Consider the following 17,214-nt stretch of genomic DNA (forward strand, 5'->3'; position numbering starts at 1 on the left):
TGGAGCAAACAGAGTGAATTTCACTCAGATCAGGCAGTTCATTTAGAGGATGTTCTGATGGCTATAATTCTCCACCTGAGCACCAACGGCCATATCTTCAGCCCGTGTTAGAGGTTTTTGAAATGAAGAATGATACGTATCGTTTGAAATGTCCTCCCTGTTTCCCACTCTGCCCAAACATACAAAAATTCCTTGTCCAACCTGAGAAAGTGTGTTGAGCTACGTGTAACATTTGTTGAATTCCAGATGAACATTTCAATCAAGTTGTCTGTGCTTGGAGTAACTTTGTTTCTGTTTTTATTCCATGGTATAGATTTAGAGATTTCAAGTAATGTTTTCTGGATAAACATAATGTAGCAGAATGTACTTGTACATGTATTCTTGACTGCATATATGTAATGTGAAAATATATATATTTTTCAAATTTTTAAAGCAGTACTTTGAAAACTTAAGCATTTTTAAAAGCAAGTACTTCAGTACTTTAACTCAAGTAATAATTAGACCAAGCAACTTTCACTTTTATTGGAGTAATATATGACCAGGAGGATCAATACTTTGACTCAAGTAATTTAGCTGTGTACTTTGTCCACCACTGTTTACTACAAATAATGATGATGAGACTTACCCTTTGCAGTAGGAAAAATATGCACTCTTTTTACAAAATAACCCTTCAAACCCTCTTTAAAGGACTGTTATGTTGCCAGTTTCCATTGACTCCTAAAAGTCTCTTGCTTGCCTGTTAACCTAAACAGAAAGTTAATGTCACCCTACAGGAACACTGTTGAGTGTGTAAGGCTAATGCTTGAGAAAAAACCCTGACACAAGATAAGAGCTTCAGTCCAAAGTTTTTAAATTAGTCATGGTGACGTAAGTGTAACATTTTTACCATAAGTTGATGGCAGAGTAAAAGTCCTGGTAAGGTTTATTATGATGTGATAAGTGTTAAGAGACATTGCTTTTATGTAAGCAAGTAGTTTTATTTGATTAAATATATACGTTTTAAAAAAATGTCAGCAATCTTTTTCTGGTTTGTTAGTGATGTAATTATTCAACTTGCTGTAAACACCTCTGAACAATATCCCTCGTATGTCCAGCAAATTTGGTCATACGTGAATTGATGTATTAAGTCACTGTTCATTTACATACCTTAACTAATTAACTAAGGATGTATTAAACACATTGTCATTACATGAAGTCTTGGTGACATGATCAATAGTTCATGGTGAACAACAGGAATTAATAGTGCACCCTTTATTAAATCATACAGGAATGCATCATGAGTCATGCATTACTTCAACATGAATAAAGCATTCATTCTCTAAAAAAATGTGTGCCATTATTATAAAGTGTTACCATCTTTTCAATACCAGTACCACAAAAAAACACTATAAATTACAAGCCAAAAATCCGTATCAGAAATCTTAGATTGAATTACTTAAATGCACTTATTGTACCCAATCAGAAATACTCACTGATATAAGTGCTTGAACGTAAAAGCCGCATTAGAGACAGGCACACTTTGATACAGGAGACTCTGAAACCCAAAACCTGAACAAACAAGTTTGTGATCACTTTGAGCAGCCTGTAACGTCACGCCATTGCCATCATGCTTCATGTAAATGAAGTGCCTGAGGTGAACAACTGAAGCTCTAATACGCACCCGTCTCTTCACACAGAAAGGAGTTTTAAACTAATTCTATACTAGTTGGAATTGTGAACTTTTGTCATCCCAACCAGTGCGCATTACGCACACACACCTCAGGCTGCTGGGAGCAGGACTCTTCATCTTATGTGTACATATAACTTGAAGGCTGCAGTTTGAACAACTAGATACAAGCTTTGACAAATGGCGGGTAAGTAGGCCTACTTCATGATTTCTATACTTATTTGCAAAGTAAGACAAAATAGTTCACTATGTGGTTGCAGCAGTAGGCGTTCAGCTTGCTATCCAAAAATGTGCAGTAAATGGGCATTTTTTGTGACCGCCACGCTTTAGTTTCACTTTGTTGGCGCGTCAGTCCGCCCTTCTCTGCTCTTCTGTTCATCCAATATAAAGTTAAAGGAAAAAAAACAGTAGGTACAAGACTATGAAGCAGATTTCTTTTTTGTAATTCCCAGTAAAAGTGTATTGAAAGGGGAAGTGTGATGTAATATCTACACATAATGTGAGACATCCGCTTATGTCGTATAGGCTATACCACTTGAATGTTTGTTCAAAGTTGGTGAGTTATGAAGGCTGGTTTATGGAGCTGAAATGGACAACGGGCGTTCAGCTAATGAAGACTGAGCATATTTCTCTTGACTGAAATCTTCTTTCAAGGTCATTACAAACAGCAAGTATTGATATTGAATTGAACACAACGAGGCTACGTTTTAAAAGGGTGCAGGGAGTATTTGTGAATAGATCACCTCTGAGGAGGAAGGGCATAAGCATGGAAAGGTCCATGCAAGAATTGGAACCTACCGCTAAACCAAAAATTTCATTGAAAATAATTAGTTTTTCTTCATTTTAGATTTCTATCTACAACAATAATACTAAATAACTTTTGTTTTGCACCACAATATATATATACAAACATTAAAGATGGATTATATTGCTTTTGGAAAGGTGTTGAATTTGTACCTGTACTGTGATTATTATGGGTATGATTATTATCTTTACAGGGAGAGGGGTTGGGGAGAAAATGTGGTGGGAACTAGATGCTCACCAGACAGCTCCAACCAAGTTCTAGCTCCAGGAGGGAAAGCCTCTGTGACAGTTTTATTTTAGTCAATCACAGTGGCCAATTTAATTATCTGGACCCTCACCTGGGCCGAATTTGCCCTGGAACAACCTACCTGTCCCCCTACATAACACAGCTTCCAGGTTCACAGGGACATATACTGTATACTCCTCCACCTCATCAAGGTGGCAATTCTTGCAGGTGATGTTAGTGAAAAATAAATCTAATATATATTATAAACTTCAACTAGTTGACACGTAAGGCTGGCTGTTGTTTTTCAATCTTAACCTGTTTTGCCTTATGTTCTCTCATCCAGCTAACGAGCTGTCCTGTGTAAGGCGCAATTTTGTGGACAAGGTTACCAAAACAGTTATCAAGCAGCTCCTGGATGACCTTTTGGAGGATAAAGTCCTAAATGATGGGCAGAAAAACTCCATACTTGAGGAGAACAGCACTACAGCAGACATGGCACGAGATCTGATTGACACAGTGAGGAAAAAAGGAGACCAAGCCAGCCAGCGAATGATCACTCACCTTCAAAGCAGAGATGAAAACCTTCACTCTGATTTGGGTCTGTCTGGTGGTCAGCCAAGTTGAAATTGTGAGTTAAGCATGTGTTGGAGTAATCCAAGGATGAGACTGCAGGCTGCTCTGAATGGCTTGGTCAGAATGTACCTGAGAATTACACAAGATGGAAACAAGATATCCTCAAATTGTGACATTCTCAATTGGAGAAGCTCCTTAAATTAGCAAAATATATACAACACTTTTCAAATTGAAACGACATGCTCTGTTTTTTTATTGTTGGGGATTTTTTAGACACACATGTAACATTGTACTGTATCTCAACACTGTGTGCTATTGCTACTTTTAAATTTAATGTATTTGGATCCATATTAACACCCATCATTGAGTATGTTCTTAAAAATATGAAGCTTAGAAATATAATCTGAGACGCTATTTACATGTATAGTCCTCAAAACACCCCTTGTATGTCCAGCAAATTTGGTCATACATGAATTGATGTCTGAAGTCACTTTTCATTTACATACCTTTAACTAATGATGTATTAAACACATTGTCATTACATGAAGCCATGGAGACATGATCAATAGTTCATGGTGAACAACAGGAATTAATAGTGCACCCCTTATTAAATCATACAGGAATGCATAATGAGTCATGCATTACTTCAACATGAATAAAGCATTAATTCTCAAAAAAATGTGTGCCATTATATAAAGTGTTACCATCTTTTCTATACCAGTACCACAAAAAACACTATTTAATTACAAGCCAAAAATCTGTATCAGAAATCTTAGATGCAATGAGTTGAATGCACTTGTTGGAGCTATTTGCTTATTTTTTGTATTTAGTTGTTTATTTAGTTTGTAATTAATAAGAAGTATTAGTTGTTAGATTTATCTAAACTTTTCTTTTTATAACTAATTTAAGTTAGATTGTGGGGTTATATTTTTGCTAGTCATTTGTTTAGTATATTAAGATTTTTTGGGATATTTAGTATTTATTTTGTTTGTTTTTGTTTCTTTGGTAATTAGGAACTGTGGGCACCTAGGTTTATTTAGGTAGGTAGGTGGCAGAAGGCCGGCATGCACCTGGGTGTGCCTATGTTTTTTTTTTACCAGCGCAAGAGAGGCAGCAGGAGCGGTGCTTTTCTTTGTTCCTTTCGTTTGCTTGCTTGCCATAAACATAACCAATGGAAACCACTGAACTTTTGCATGGACATTAGACTTCTTTTGCCTGCGTACATCACATCCCCACGGTGCATCAGTGACCCTTTGATTAAGTTTAGTTAAAGTTTGAGTTTAATACTTTAATTATTCTTTGAGGTTTTTTTTATGACAAATGGCCACTACAGCACTTATGTAACCTATCAGAAATACTCACTAATATGTGTGCTTCAATGTAAAAGCATCATTATGAGACAGGCACACTTTGATACAGAAGGCTCTGGAAGCCAAAACTTGGACAAACAAGTTTGTGATCACTTTGAGCAGCATGTAACGTAGAACACAACGATTGCGTCACGCCCACGGTGCTTCATGTAAGGGAAGTGCCTACTTTGAGGTTAACAACTGAAGCTCTTCGCACCCATCTCTTCGCACAGGAAGGAGTTTAAAAGATAATCTTAATTCGTTGGTATTTTGAACTCTGTAAACCAGTGCGCATTACGCACACACACCTCAGGCTGCTGGAAGCAGGACTCTTCATCTTATGTGCACATATAACTTGAGGGCTTCATTTTGAACAACTTTTAGATACAATTTTTGACAAATGGCGGGTAAGTAGGCCTATTTCATGATTTCTATACTATTTGCAAGGTAAGACAAAATAGGTCACTGTGTTTGCAGCAGTAGGCGTTCAGCTTGCAGATGTACAATACGTCTTCATAAGCTAAATTTACAGCCAGTATTGTGCATTAGATTATAGAGTATCTGAGTGGGATGGAGGCTAAGAGTTTTTTTAAATTTTGGCTTTACCCGTATGACATATCATATCCAAAAATGTGCAATAAATGGGCATTTTTTTTTGTGACCGCCACGCTTTAGTTTCACTTTTGGCGCTTCAGTCCGCCCTTCTCTGCTCTTCTGTTCATCCAATATAAAGTTAAAGGAAAAAACAGTAGGTACAAGACTATGAAGCAGATTTGTTTTCTTTGTTATTCCCAGTAAAAGTGTATTGAAAGGGGGATTTTGATGTAATATCTGCTTATGTCGTATAGGCTATAGCTACCACTTGAATGTTTGTTCAAAGTTGGTGAGATATGAAGGCTGGTTTATGGAGCTGGAATGGAAAACGGGCGTTCATCTCATGCAGACTTAGCGTTTTTCTCTTGACTGAAATCTGTTTTTAAGTTCATTACAAACAGCAATTATTGGTATACAATCGATTAAACATAATGAGGCTACGTGTTAATCCGTAAGAGGGTGCAGGGAGTCATTGTGAATAGATTACTTCCCATACTCTGAGGAGGAAGGGCATAAACCAAAGCCAACCCTCCGCCCCCACATCAGAAAGAAAGACTCTTCTATCTAGCAGGGGCGATTTTAGGAACAGACTTTTAGTGGTGCTGAGCCCCTAGAGAGATTGTGATATAGAGAGGTCCTTGCAAGAATAGAATTATGGAAAGGTATTGAATTTGTACCTGTACTGTGATTATTATGGGTATGATTATTATCTTTACAAACAAGAGAGGTTGGGTAGAAAATGTGGTGGGAACGCTCACCAGACAGCTCCAACCAAGTTCTAGCTCCAGGAGGGGAAGCCTCTGTGACAGTTTTATTTTAGTCAATCACAGTGGCCAATTGAATTATCTGGACCCTCACCTGGGCCGAATTTGCCCTGGAACAACCTACCTGTCCCCCTACATAACACAGCTTCCAGGTTCACAGGGACATATACTGTATACTCCTCCACCTCATCAAGGTGGCAATTCTTGCAGGTGATATTAGTGAAAAATAAATCTAATATTTATTATGAACTTCAACTAGTTGACACGTAAGGCTGGCTGTTGTTTTTCAATCTTAACCTGTTTTGTCGTATGTTCTCTCATCCAGCTAACGAGCTGTCCCGTGTAAGGCGCAATTTTGTGGACAAGGTTACCAAAACAGTTATCAAGCAGCTCCTGGATGACCTTTTGGAGGATAAAGTCCTAAACGATGGGCAGAAAAACTCCATACTTGAGGAGAACAGCGCTACAGCAGACATGGCACGAGATCTGATTGACACAGTGAGGAAAAAAGGAGACCAAGCCAGCCAGCGAATGATCACTCACCTTCAAAGCAGAGATGAAAACCTTCACTCTGATTTGGGTCTGTCTGTTGCTCAACCTGCTCAGCCAGGTGAGTTTATCTTTGTCCAGTTTAGATCCAAAGTGACTGACTGACCTTGTCTTAAAAATAGACTGGTTTATTTTCAAGAAGAAGTATATCATTTTGAACAAAGTGTTTGTTGTTTTAGCTTCGAAGCCCCAGCAGGAGCCGGAGTGGTCGACCAAGATGCTCCCTTCTACTGACACCTTTTGGAGGGAGAAACAGGATGATACAAGTGTAAGATATTCATGAAATATATAAAATCATCACAGAGTATAAACTGAAAGATTTACTCAGAGTTATTTGCCAGAAGTGAGACTTCTTGTTCATTTTTGTTAAACCATCTTCCTTTAAATCTGTTTTTCAGATTTACCCTGTGACCAAAGATGCCATCAGGAGTCGTGTGGCTCTGCTGATCACTAATATTAAGTTTACTAATTCGAGGTACAACAGAAAAGGAGCTGAGAAAGACGAGGAGAACATGGAGAAACTGCTCAAGTCTCTGGGATACGAGGTGGTGAAACATACAAATCTGACAGGGAAGGTATGAAAGACAGAATGAAACATATTGACATATGTCTTGTTGATTTATACAGGCACTGACTTTTTTTGTGTCCTCACAGGCAATTGATGATGCCGTCATTGAGTTCTCTAAACATCCAAAACTCAAAGGAACAGACAGTGTGTTTGTGGTCATCATGTCTCATGGGAAACTGGGAGCTATCCTCGGAGTTGACTTAGGTGGTGAGAAACCAGACGAGTTTCCCATCAACAACATTTACAACCACCTGGGCTCGAAGAGATGCCCGGCGCTGCTGAACAAACCAAAGATCATCATCATCCAGGCCTGCAGGGGAGGTGATACATATCTCCTCTGAACATCAACAATAACATCACATGAGTCCTTGTCTTTTTTTGTTGTTGTTTTGTATTAAAAGTGTGCAACTTGTGTTTCAGAGGAGCAAGGCTCAGTGCTGGTTAGTGATGACGGACACTCAGCTGTGGTCTGTGATGATGTCAACAGCCAGTCTGTCGAAGTAGATATAGAGGAGGATACTTTGCGATATGTGCACAAGGAAAAAGACTTCATTTCTCTTCTCTCCTGCACTCCTGGTCAGTTAACGTAATGATCAATGATTTGCATTGATTAGAATAGTTATGTCATGTGATAAAACCTTGAAACGTTTCTTGTTTATGTATGATTTCCTGCAGATACTGTCTCATACAGACAAACAGATCAAGGATCTTTTCTGATCCAGTATTTGGATAAGGTATTCAACACTTTCACATATACGGACCACATTGATGATCTTTTCAGAAGAGTAAGTTTTGCAAGCACACACTGTCAATCATTATGTGAAATATACATGCGTAACAGTGCACAGATTACTAACAGCCATTACAATGATCTAATGCAAAGAGAGTCAATTGTGAGGCACAGCTAGCAGTAATGATAATGCTCCTGTTTTTTGGTCTCTTGATTAAACTCTGTTTGTTTCCACCCCACAGGTCATGCAGCTCTTTGAAGACTTTTCAGTTCAGTCCAAAAGACAGATGCCAACCAAAGACAGATGCACTCTAACAAAGCACTTTTACTTTTTTCCAGGCCACTGAGATGCTTTGTTTGCTTAACCCTCCTGTTATGTTGCGGGTTAAATTGACCCTTTTTAGGCAGAATATATTCCTTCCCAACCAGCTAAGTACAGCATAAAAATCTGGGCAGCATGTCACAGAAGAGGTGTCTCATAATAATTTTACTTCATTAAAAAAAAAAAATCTCAATGTTAAATAAAATAAACAAAAATCTATGTCATGCAAAACTATTGTATTTATGTTTAGGGCTTTCCAATGTACATTATACACAAAGTTTTAAGATTAATTTTAATGAAAAACAAGGGAGTTATCCTCTTTGAACCATGATCTGTGAGAATTAAAGAACACCAATCGACCAAATCTTGATTTAAATGGTTAGTAATGGAGTAAAAATTAGATTCTAAAAAATGTGTATTGGGATTTTTGGGGTTCTGAACCTTGGATAATTGAATATGCCCTGGGTCAAATTGACCCTGGAACAGAATTGCTGTTCCAGAGAAATGAACATAACAGGAGGGTTAAAGCATGTTCTTGTGACACACTTTTTACACTTTTTAACATGCATGCCAGCCAAATCTAGGACAATCACTTTAGTTTTTTATGATATTAAAGGGAAAAAGACCCTTTCTTTTAAACTTTTCCTCACGTATTGTATGAATTTTAAGCGGTGCTTGAGCCACTGCTATAGAAATACCACTCTCTGCCCTATGTGAAATATTGGGCCTCTTTTTGCAGGGACACTTAACATTCAGCACTTCAGATATTTTGAAATAGTTGTTTTATTTACTTTTTAATGACATTTATTGATGCCTGTATGAGCAGGACTGATGATTCTTTAATGTTGAGGTGTCTGATGATATGATCCACACTTTTAAAATATGCTTTCAACGTACATCTTTAATGTTTGACAGTGTGGTCTTCTTTGTTTCGCTATTGAAAGTTGCAGTGATTTCTTGCTCTAATTTCCACGTCACTTCAACTTTGCGAAGTACAGCAACTCACAATCATAGACTATATATATATTTAGAGATCATATATACAGTCTATGCTCACAATGCTTCTGTTAAGATTTTCTACCAGTTTCTACTTACACAGCAGTATGGACCTACTTTGTTCCTATTGGTAATCTGTACAGCCGGTTTCCAATATCTATCATGACATATATATATGCTGCCCATACTCAAATCTATTTAAAACCAATAACCTGAATCAACTGTCCTCTATCGGTAATTTCCTTGCCTCTGTCCACGAAAAGGTGTCTCTAAATTTCCTCCCTCTTAACTCTTCACAAAACTGAAATACTGTTGATGGGACCAGGAACCTTCACCACCGCTGTTGGACAATTTACTGGCCAGTTTCAAGCACATTTTTAACATTCTGCTAAAAATTCTGTTATCATCTTCAACCAACAAATTATCTTTAAACATCATATTACTAAGCTTGTCAAATCCTGTTTCCTGTAGCTAAGACATATTGCAAACGTTGCTCTCCTTACAGGTCTTAAGACTTTAATACACACATATTTACCCTTTGTTTCCTTCTTATACTTTTATTTTATTTTAAGATTAATTAAAAATAAGTCTACATAGTCTTGCTCCAAATTACATTTCTGACCTCCTTGTTCCATATTCCACTCCTCGTCAGCTGCAATCATGTAACCAAGACCCTTTTCCATCCTCTGCTTAAACACCATAACAAAAGGTGATCGTGCAACTTCCTCAATCCATCAGGTCAGCTAAATCTTAAGAGTTTATCAAGCTGCTCAGAATCCCCCTCAGTTCCAGTTTTCTGGCTTTGTATTGCTTTGTTTGTTTGACTTACCATTTTTTGATACTTACATTTGATTTTGAGTTGACTGCTTTTATTGCTATGCATGTGACGCACTCTGTAATCCAAACGTTTTAAAAGGGCTGCATAAATAAAGTTTTACTCACTTTCTTACTATTCACTTGGTTTGTATATATTTTATATAAAAATATATATTTGGTCCTAAAACTCAACAGTCTGTTGAATTGTTAAAAAAAAGACAACCACAAACAAGTGGCAAAATTGTAAATAAATGAATCTGATACACTGTTATAGAAACATTTCTGAAAGGGCTCATTCTGTAAATAACTTACTTTTATTTTTTGTGCACTTAAAACATATTTTCTGGGAACACTTATTGTACTTCAGTAACATTCTCCATGCAGGACCTGTAGTCATAATGGAGTATTTTCATAATATGTTAACATATTTTATAGCTCTATGTATGAATGGTGCTTTATAAATAAACGTACCTCGCTTATAGCGGCAAAGTACAAATAGAAGTTTGTCTCTGCATTACAAGTACACTGAACTGCTTTAAGTAGGATTCATAATACAGGACTTTTGTGGCTAAACAACAAGTGACAAGTGCAAAAGTTATCATGGCCCACAGTTCTTATTATGGGAATTAGACCCTGGTAGAAAAGTACCAGAATATTCCTTTAAAAGGGCATACCTCGTGCTTATGCAAAACACCACATCAACTCTGAACGGGACTTTTTCAGACAAACTTTACTTGAAAAAGCAAAACAGAAACAAAGTGAAATCAGACTTATAAAACAGTGTCATCACATTACAACACAAAGGCAACAATTTGAGTAGGCGACATGGTAACATGGTTGCAGTTTGTGCATGTCTGACGTGTTGTCAGATAATGAATATGAGAGTCTGTTAGAGGGCTACATGAGTTCATGCTTTCACTGACTCTTCAAGTTCACTCTTAATTAAAAAAATAAAACATAAAAGTAGCATGACACAAAAGTACACTCTGTTTAAAGCTTAGAAAAAGACAGAAAACAAGAGTTTGTCACTTACAGACCTATATAATCAATCCAACCAGACTAGACTCCATTAGAACATCTGATTTGAACATACTGGCAGTGTTAGAGAGCTTTATATCAGTTTACACTTTATACAAAACAAAGACACAGGTGGCTATAAAGCACTCATGTTCTCATCTCACGACTCATTCACATTCAAACATGTGGCTACGAGTAAACACACTACTGCATGCACACATTCACCCAACACTGGAGCAAAGATCAGAAATGCTGCACAACTGGTAAGGCCAGATAAAGTGAAGTACTGTGGCATTGCGGATGTAGTTTACGGGAGATGATTGGCAGTTGTGATTACTCTATAAACCAACTGGAAATAATGTCTTTCCCCCCCTTGCAACAGAAATTAACACTACCTTTTTACAGCAAACAAAATCATGCAGAACTTTTGAAAGGAGGTAGAGGACATCAGAGAGAGAAAGTAAAAAGATAAAGTGAAGAATAAACAATTCTCTAGATAACGTGGCTTTTTATATCACAGCAGATTAGCAGCCCGTCACTTTGCCTGTACTACACAAAATAGACATTACAGCAGAATAAGCGTCATATTTGGAAGTTGGAATGTATTAGTATAGTGTTACATATCGTTTAGCATCTTTGTCTTTCAAGAATCCACTTTTAGGAATATCATACCGTTGACAATACTCAACACTCAGATAAACAGTTTGCAGCACCACACATTTACAAAATAGCAACTCATGCGGAAACACCTCTGGCCCGGTACACTGAGTGTAAATTGTGTCGTACAGTATGCGGCACACCTTGTGCTAACATTTAATAGATTGCATCCATGAAAACAGGACACTGAAAATGTAAATCTGTTGTGTGTGTGGCTGTGTTTGTTATTGTGACTGTGGTTGAGGTTTAGGCCAGTGTTCCCCCAACGATGGAAGCAACAACAACGCCCAGAATCACACAGCATATAATGATCATAATTTTCTTCTACAGATATCCAAGGCAGCATAGAAAGCAGAGGAAAACATGTTAGACATATTAGTTTTACTGTGTGACACAATACACACACACACACACACACACACACAAGTAGCAAAACACAAAACAGTGTGGAGAGTGTCACTTTTATGTCAGCGAGGATTTTAATGGAGTAAGATTTTTGTTTCCCGCACTTTGTTCAAAACAAATTCAACAATAAATGCCACAAATCTGAATTGTATATTGACGTCACTGTGGAAATTATATGAAGCTTCAATTTTGGTGCTATTTCATGGCAACATCAAAAAGGTTTTCTTCTAAAATCTGTCCACGTGTAGCCTCCTCTTGAAATAAGTTTAACTTAATTGAACATACCTATACCAATTAGCCGTAACATTATGCCCACTGGAAGGTGAAGTGAATATCATTGATTTTCTTATAACACTGGCACATGATAGCAGGGTGAATATGTGAACATTTTTTACTTGCAGTTGAAGCAGGAAACTGTGACATATAACAACCTCCCAAAAGTTCTCCAATGAAGGAAAACTGCCAACAGGGTCATAAAGGTAAAGATAACTTTATTGTCAACTTTTTGAAAGCAAAAGTCAGACAATTCTCTTTGACTTGTGTGTGCAAATATATGCCATAGAAAACACAAGGTGACACATTACACAAAGTGACGCATTTTCTGTTAAGTCTTATCTTGTGCTTTTATGGCATGGGAAGCCAAGGCTCAGTGTGGGGAGCAAAGGTTGGTCCAACAGAGCTATTGGAGCTTGAATAGCTGAAAAGGTTAATGCTAACTCCAATATAAAGGTGCTAGAACACACAGTGCATTAGAGGTAGCTTCAGACCAGTCAGGGTGCCCATGCTGACCCCTTTCCAACGCCTACAATGAGCATATGAATATCAAATGCAATGGGAGAAGGCAGCCTGGAGGAAAACAATAGGGAGTTCAGAACCAGAATCAGAATCAGAATCAGAATCAGAAATACTTTATTTATCTCGGGGAGGGAAATTCGGTAAGATGTTGAGTAAGTCTATATAATCTCCAGATCTCAATCGAGTTGTTCATGCTTGAAGTCTAACCCATAAAGGCTCAACCTCACAACTTAAAGGACTTAAAGGATCTGATGCTACGGTCTTGGTGCCAGATACCACACCACACCTCAGAGGTTTAGTGGAGTTCTTATCAGGTCAGGATTGTTTTGGCCTTGACCTTGAGAGGGGGGGCTACACAATATTAAGCATGCGTGATAATGTTATGGCTGATCAGTATACATATTAGTAAAAGTGCAATATATTTATTCCTTAGATGTTCCTTTTCAGTTAAAAATTTGGCAAAGTTTAGGTGAAACTAATTTTATATTACTGGGTATCTCAGTTTTAAATACATCGTATATGTTAGAGACTGACTGTGAAGGAATTAACTCTTTGCAGAGGAATGTGTTCTTCAAAACATGTTTTCTATCTAATTCAACACACATTTCTTTTTATCATCAATGTATGCATAAACACATGCAGAGCACTACAACAGGCTGCAGAACAAGCACATCAATATTAAGGTACATCACAACATAATCAGACACATATACAAGTTAGTTCCTGAAATAAATTCAACTGTTTTGTTTAGAAAAATATATTCTCAAAATTTTAATTTTAAGGGTATAGTACAATTTCAGTGCTGAAATGGACCCGAGGACGCTCCTTGTGCTGTAGAGGAATTTATTGAAACCCTAACTGAGTCCAACAGAGAGAGCTATAACGAGGATAGTTAGACACACTGCTACACAACCTCCTATCAGGATCACCTTCTGGATGGGGGGAAACAGAAAGTGAAACAACAAGGACAAAGCGTCAGACAATGATTATATCTGAATGAGAGTGTACAAATAGGAAACAGTCGAGGAAAAAGGGAATGGAACAAAGAGAGAGAGAGAGTGAGAGAAACAAAATTGCTGATGTTTTCTGTAAAGGGGGATATCCATGAAGATGACCCTTGTAGTGAATCTGAGTTGGGTGATGTACAAATATCCTCTTTTGAATGCTATTACAGTTATCAACCAAGAGGTGGCAGAGTTGTTCCATGGTAATGCAGGTCTTCATTGAGGGAGGGAAATCACTCTCACCTAACCAAAGGTTTAAACCTCTCAATGAACAGTAGCCCAGTTTTATTTTTTCAGATGGCTTCATTGATACCATGATCCAACTACTGTCTTTGGATGACTTCGAAGTGGATTTTATTCAACTTTTCACTTTTTTCACACAAGACATTGTTAACATGAAAACAAAATTTTGCCTCTTTTTTCAGTAGATTTCATCAATTTTGTAATTAGTGTGCATTCAACAATATCCATTAATTCTTCAACTGGTCGATCAAATTTTGAGCAACACACATAATTGCTGGCATTCGTTTAGCTTAGCTTAGCATGAAGACCAGACACAGGGGAATCAGTTACCCTGGCGTAGACTGTATATAATATGGATATAGTCTCCGTGACATCACCCATTTGTTTTTGAAGAGGTGCTGCAACAATGGTGGTCGCTGTTTTGGAAAAGTGGACTCATCCTAACTTTCAGTTGACCAAGACACAAGCAAAGAGGTGGAGTTGAGTCCAGCTTTTAACCTCTTGGCAAACAGCTACAGTGTGCCCACCTGTCAGCCAACTCAGCCATGCCCCTAATGATTTAGATTGATGTATAACTCTGATGTGTGTGTTATAGAAATATCACCACTCATATAATGTGTATGAACAAATGAATGAGCTCCGAGGACTAAAGCTGTATTTTGAACCAGACTATAAACATGATGATAACTGCTGTTAAGTTTGGCATTTTAACATGGTAGCTTTAAGGGGATTCCTTGGCTTTTGCAGCCGGCCCCAAGTGGCAACTGGACGAACTGCAGTTTTTGGCACTTCCACATTGATTCTATTTTCAACGCCTAGGTCTATGGCTTGATGAATCTACACAACACCTCTACTGGTTGAACAAACTGCTACTCTTTGATTTGTGTCCTCGCCAGTCAGGTTGTAGTTTATTGATTAAATAAACCTTGAATCAGCCTCCCTAATGTAATGTTAGATGTTTTATATGTTTGTTTTTATGTATATACTGTATAAACCCTTGCTGAAGAAGTTCTCCTGAGGTACATGTACCCATGGCTTAAAATCAATGCTTTATAATACATCAAATACGGTCAGGACACACATGCTTCAATGCAAAATTCATGACAGATAAGCATGCGCACACACACTGATTGCACACTACAGCAGCAGTACATACATACAATGCTCATCACTTCATGTTTTTGCACATGCACTGTTTTTTTTGTTGTTGGCATATGTAACTCACCCTTCTGGCTTTACTCTGGTATTTAACCGCCTTCTTAGTGTCTGAAACTGCCCTCTCCACATAGTCTACCGAGTGCTCCACATTGTACTCTATGCGGTCTATCATTTCCCCCTGGGAGAGGTCAGTTACAGAGGAGGTGGGGGTGACATGCAGACAAGAAGAAGAGAGATGGAGCCAGGTGTGAAGGTAGGAGGAGGAGTGGATGCATATGGAGAAGAGGAAAGAGAAAGGGGAAGAATGATGGAAGGGTGAGAAGGACAGAAGAGGGGAAGTAGAAAGGGAGGAAAAAAAGAAAAGATGAGTCATTTTATTAAAGAGTACATCCTGTGTCTCACCCGTCTGCCGGTCTTTTTAAACTTTTTGCATTTTGGGATGGTCTCCTTCGCTTCATCGACGTGTTCCTGAGCTTCCTGCACACTGTGCTCTATGTTGTTCACCAGGGCACCCTGCACAAAGGACAGATTCTTCAGCTTCTTTGTTTTTATTATGCATGCTTTACAGTGTTTTCTAGTTTTGCACTGATTGAAACTGATCTGAACCCAGATCGCTTTAAAAAAAAAAATCAATCCTTCTACATTAGAGTCAATAATAAGGTAAACCAGAGAATATAGACTTTTCACATGCACTTGAACTATGATTGAAGTATAAAAGAGGAATCACAGGTGAATTACCTTCCTTCATTGAATGAAGAGTGCTCTTCTCTGTGCTCTAGAGCTTAGAAATATTGTGATGATGACAGTGTTGTGTCGAGGAAGAGAAAAGAGAAAAGAAAGTGCAATTCTGAGAAAGGCAAAATTAACAAACAGACTCCAGTATCATGGTAAATGATTTAGCACTCAATTAATAAAGAAAGGGTTAGCACTTTGGATTATTGCATTCAGAGTTCCTGATTAATGCCTGACAAGACAACAAAAGAGTGCACTCGCAAAACCACTGTTTAAGTTCACATGTCAAAAAATATCACACCCACACTAAATTATGGGAAGAATTAACTTATTGCATTGTGCTGTCATTGTAATTCTTATCACTGAGATGCCAGAGTTTACTTTCAAATTCAACAGTCATTATGTTTACCTATTGCTGTGCTCAGATTCCCTTTGCATAATTCAGAATAAGTATCTGTGATGAGGCAAACAGTTAATCTCTGAGGGGTTCAGCCCACACACACATGTAGTCACACACACAGGCAGGGTCTACAGATTAACCTAAAGCTTCATATTTATATAAAAGAGTAAAGGAAACTTGCCCGTTTGAGCTTAATGTAAAAACATGGCTTTGAGTAAGGTGAAGGAACTTCATGTATCATCACAGATCACATGATGATTCAAGTTCCTCAGGATGCATAAAGCCTCCCTGTTCTGTAGCAGAATTATATTTCTAACTCAAGTTAATTACAAACCTTCACTAACTTTGAACAATCTCCAATTGAGGAAGCCAATCCCTGTGTAATTTTTTGCTATTTTAAACTTAAATGCTCTAGTAAAACTGCAAATTAGTGGAATGATGTTCAGTTGCCAACTTGAAAGTCCCAGGGGTCAGATGTTCCTTTCAGCTCATGAAAACAGCTCATGATAATTATGAAAAAAAAAAAGGTTCAATGGCAGAAATCCCAGCTTCAGATTATCACCAAATTCCAATCAACTGATCCCTGAGCCAATAAATATCTGTGTCCTAAATTCTGTCTGATTTTTCTGAGTTATTTTGCAAACAGACAAACAGATGGAGCTGAAAAAACAAACTCCTTCCAACTCTGTTGGCATGGATAGGCTGATATCTAAACTAATACACTCTGCAACTTGTATGTTATTACAAAACAGGATAAAGAGACTAACATCCTCTAGTGGAGCCACAGCTTCTCAGCATACTTAAGTGGTTAATGATTTTACTACTGAGCTTTGGAATGAGTCAGAA

General features: G+C 37.8%; 2 protein-coding genes across 5 annotated transcripts in view; one reads left to right on the plus strand and one right to left on the minus strand.

Annotated features, from left to right (window-relative positions):
* Positions 1-1,614: 1,614 nt before the first annotated feature.
* LOC117825273 (caspase-1-like) lies at positions 1,615-10,093 on the plus strand. 3 transcript variants are annotated; one of them, XM_034701013.1, is made up of 8 exons: positions 1,615-1,853; positions 6,302-6,586; positions 6,705-6,793; positions 6,924-7,100; positions 7,180-7,414; positions 7,514-7,669; positions 7,769-7,878; positions 8,066-8,356. In XM_034701013.1, exons 1-8 carry the CDS (start codon positions 1,847-1,849, stop codon positions 8,168-8,170), a joined length of 1,164 nt encoding a protein of 387 aa, XP_034556904.1. In that variant the 5' UTR covers positions 1,615-1,846; the 3' UTR covers positions 8,171-8,356. The 3 variants fall into 3 exon arrangements, with proteins under 3 accessions (XP_034556904.1, XP_034556903.1, XP_034556905.1); XM_034701012.1 differs by lacking the exon at positions 1,615-1,853 and adding an exon at positions 4,784-5,025 and having other exon boundaries at positions 8,066-10,093; XM_034701014.1 differs by lacking the exon at positions 1,615-1,853 and adding an exon at positions 6,007-6,186.
* A 578-nt stretch (positions 10,094-10,671) lies between these two features.
* LOC117824856 (syntaxin-1A-like) overlaps positions 10,672-17,214 on the minus strand; it is a 71,628-nt gene continuing 65,085 nt past the window's right edge. The window contains exons 9-11 of one of the 2 annotated variants that reach the window (XR_004633734.1): positions 15,975-16,017; positions 15,639-15,749; positions 10,672-13,763 (exon numbers count right to left, since the gene is read on the minus strand). Coding sequence is in view for 1 of the 2 variants with exons in the window: in XM_034700343.1 (XP_034556234.1) it covers positions 13,686-13,763; positions 15,304-15,414 (189 nt within the window). In the remaining variant the exon portion in view is untranslated. Of the gene's footprint in view, positions 13,764-15,303; positions 15,415-15,638; positions 15,750-15,974; positions 16,018-17,214 lie in introns of both variants that reach the window. The other variant, XM_034700343.1, reaches the window with a different exon arrangement.

Source organism: Notolabrus celidotus, chromosome 14, assembly GCF_009762535.1.
Source record: "Notolabrus celidotus isolate fNotCel1 chromosome 14, fNotCel1.pri, whole genome shotgun sequence".
Classification (NCBI taxonomy): Eukaryota; Metazoa; Chordata; class Actinopteri; order Labriformes; family Labridae; genus Notolabrus; species Notolabrus celidotus.

Bases quoted from the DNA above. Each gene is read 5' to 3' on its own strand.
- LOC117825273 (XM_034701013.1), top strand. The intron at 7,101-7,179 runs GTATGAAAGACA...GTGTCCTCACAG, and splicing joins ATACAAATCTGACAGGGAAG to GCAATTGATGATGCCGTCAT. The intron at 7,670-7,768 runs GTCAGTTAACGT...GATTTCCTGCAG, and splicing joins TCTTCTCTCCTGCACTCCTG to ATACTGTCTCATACAGACAA.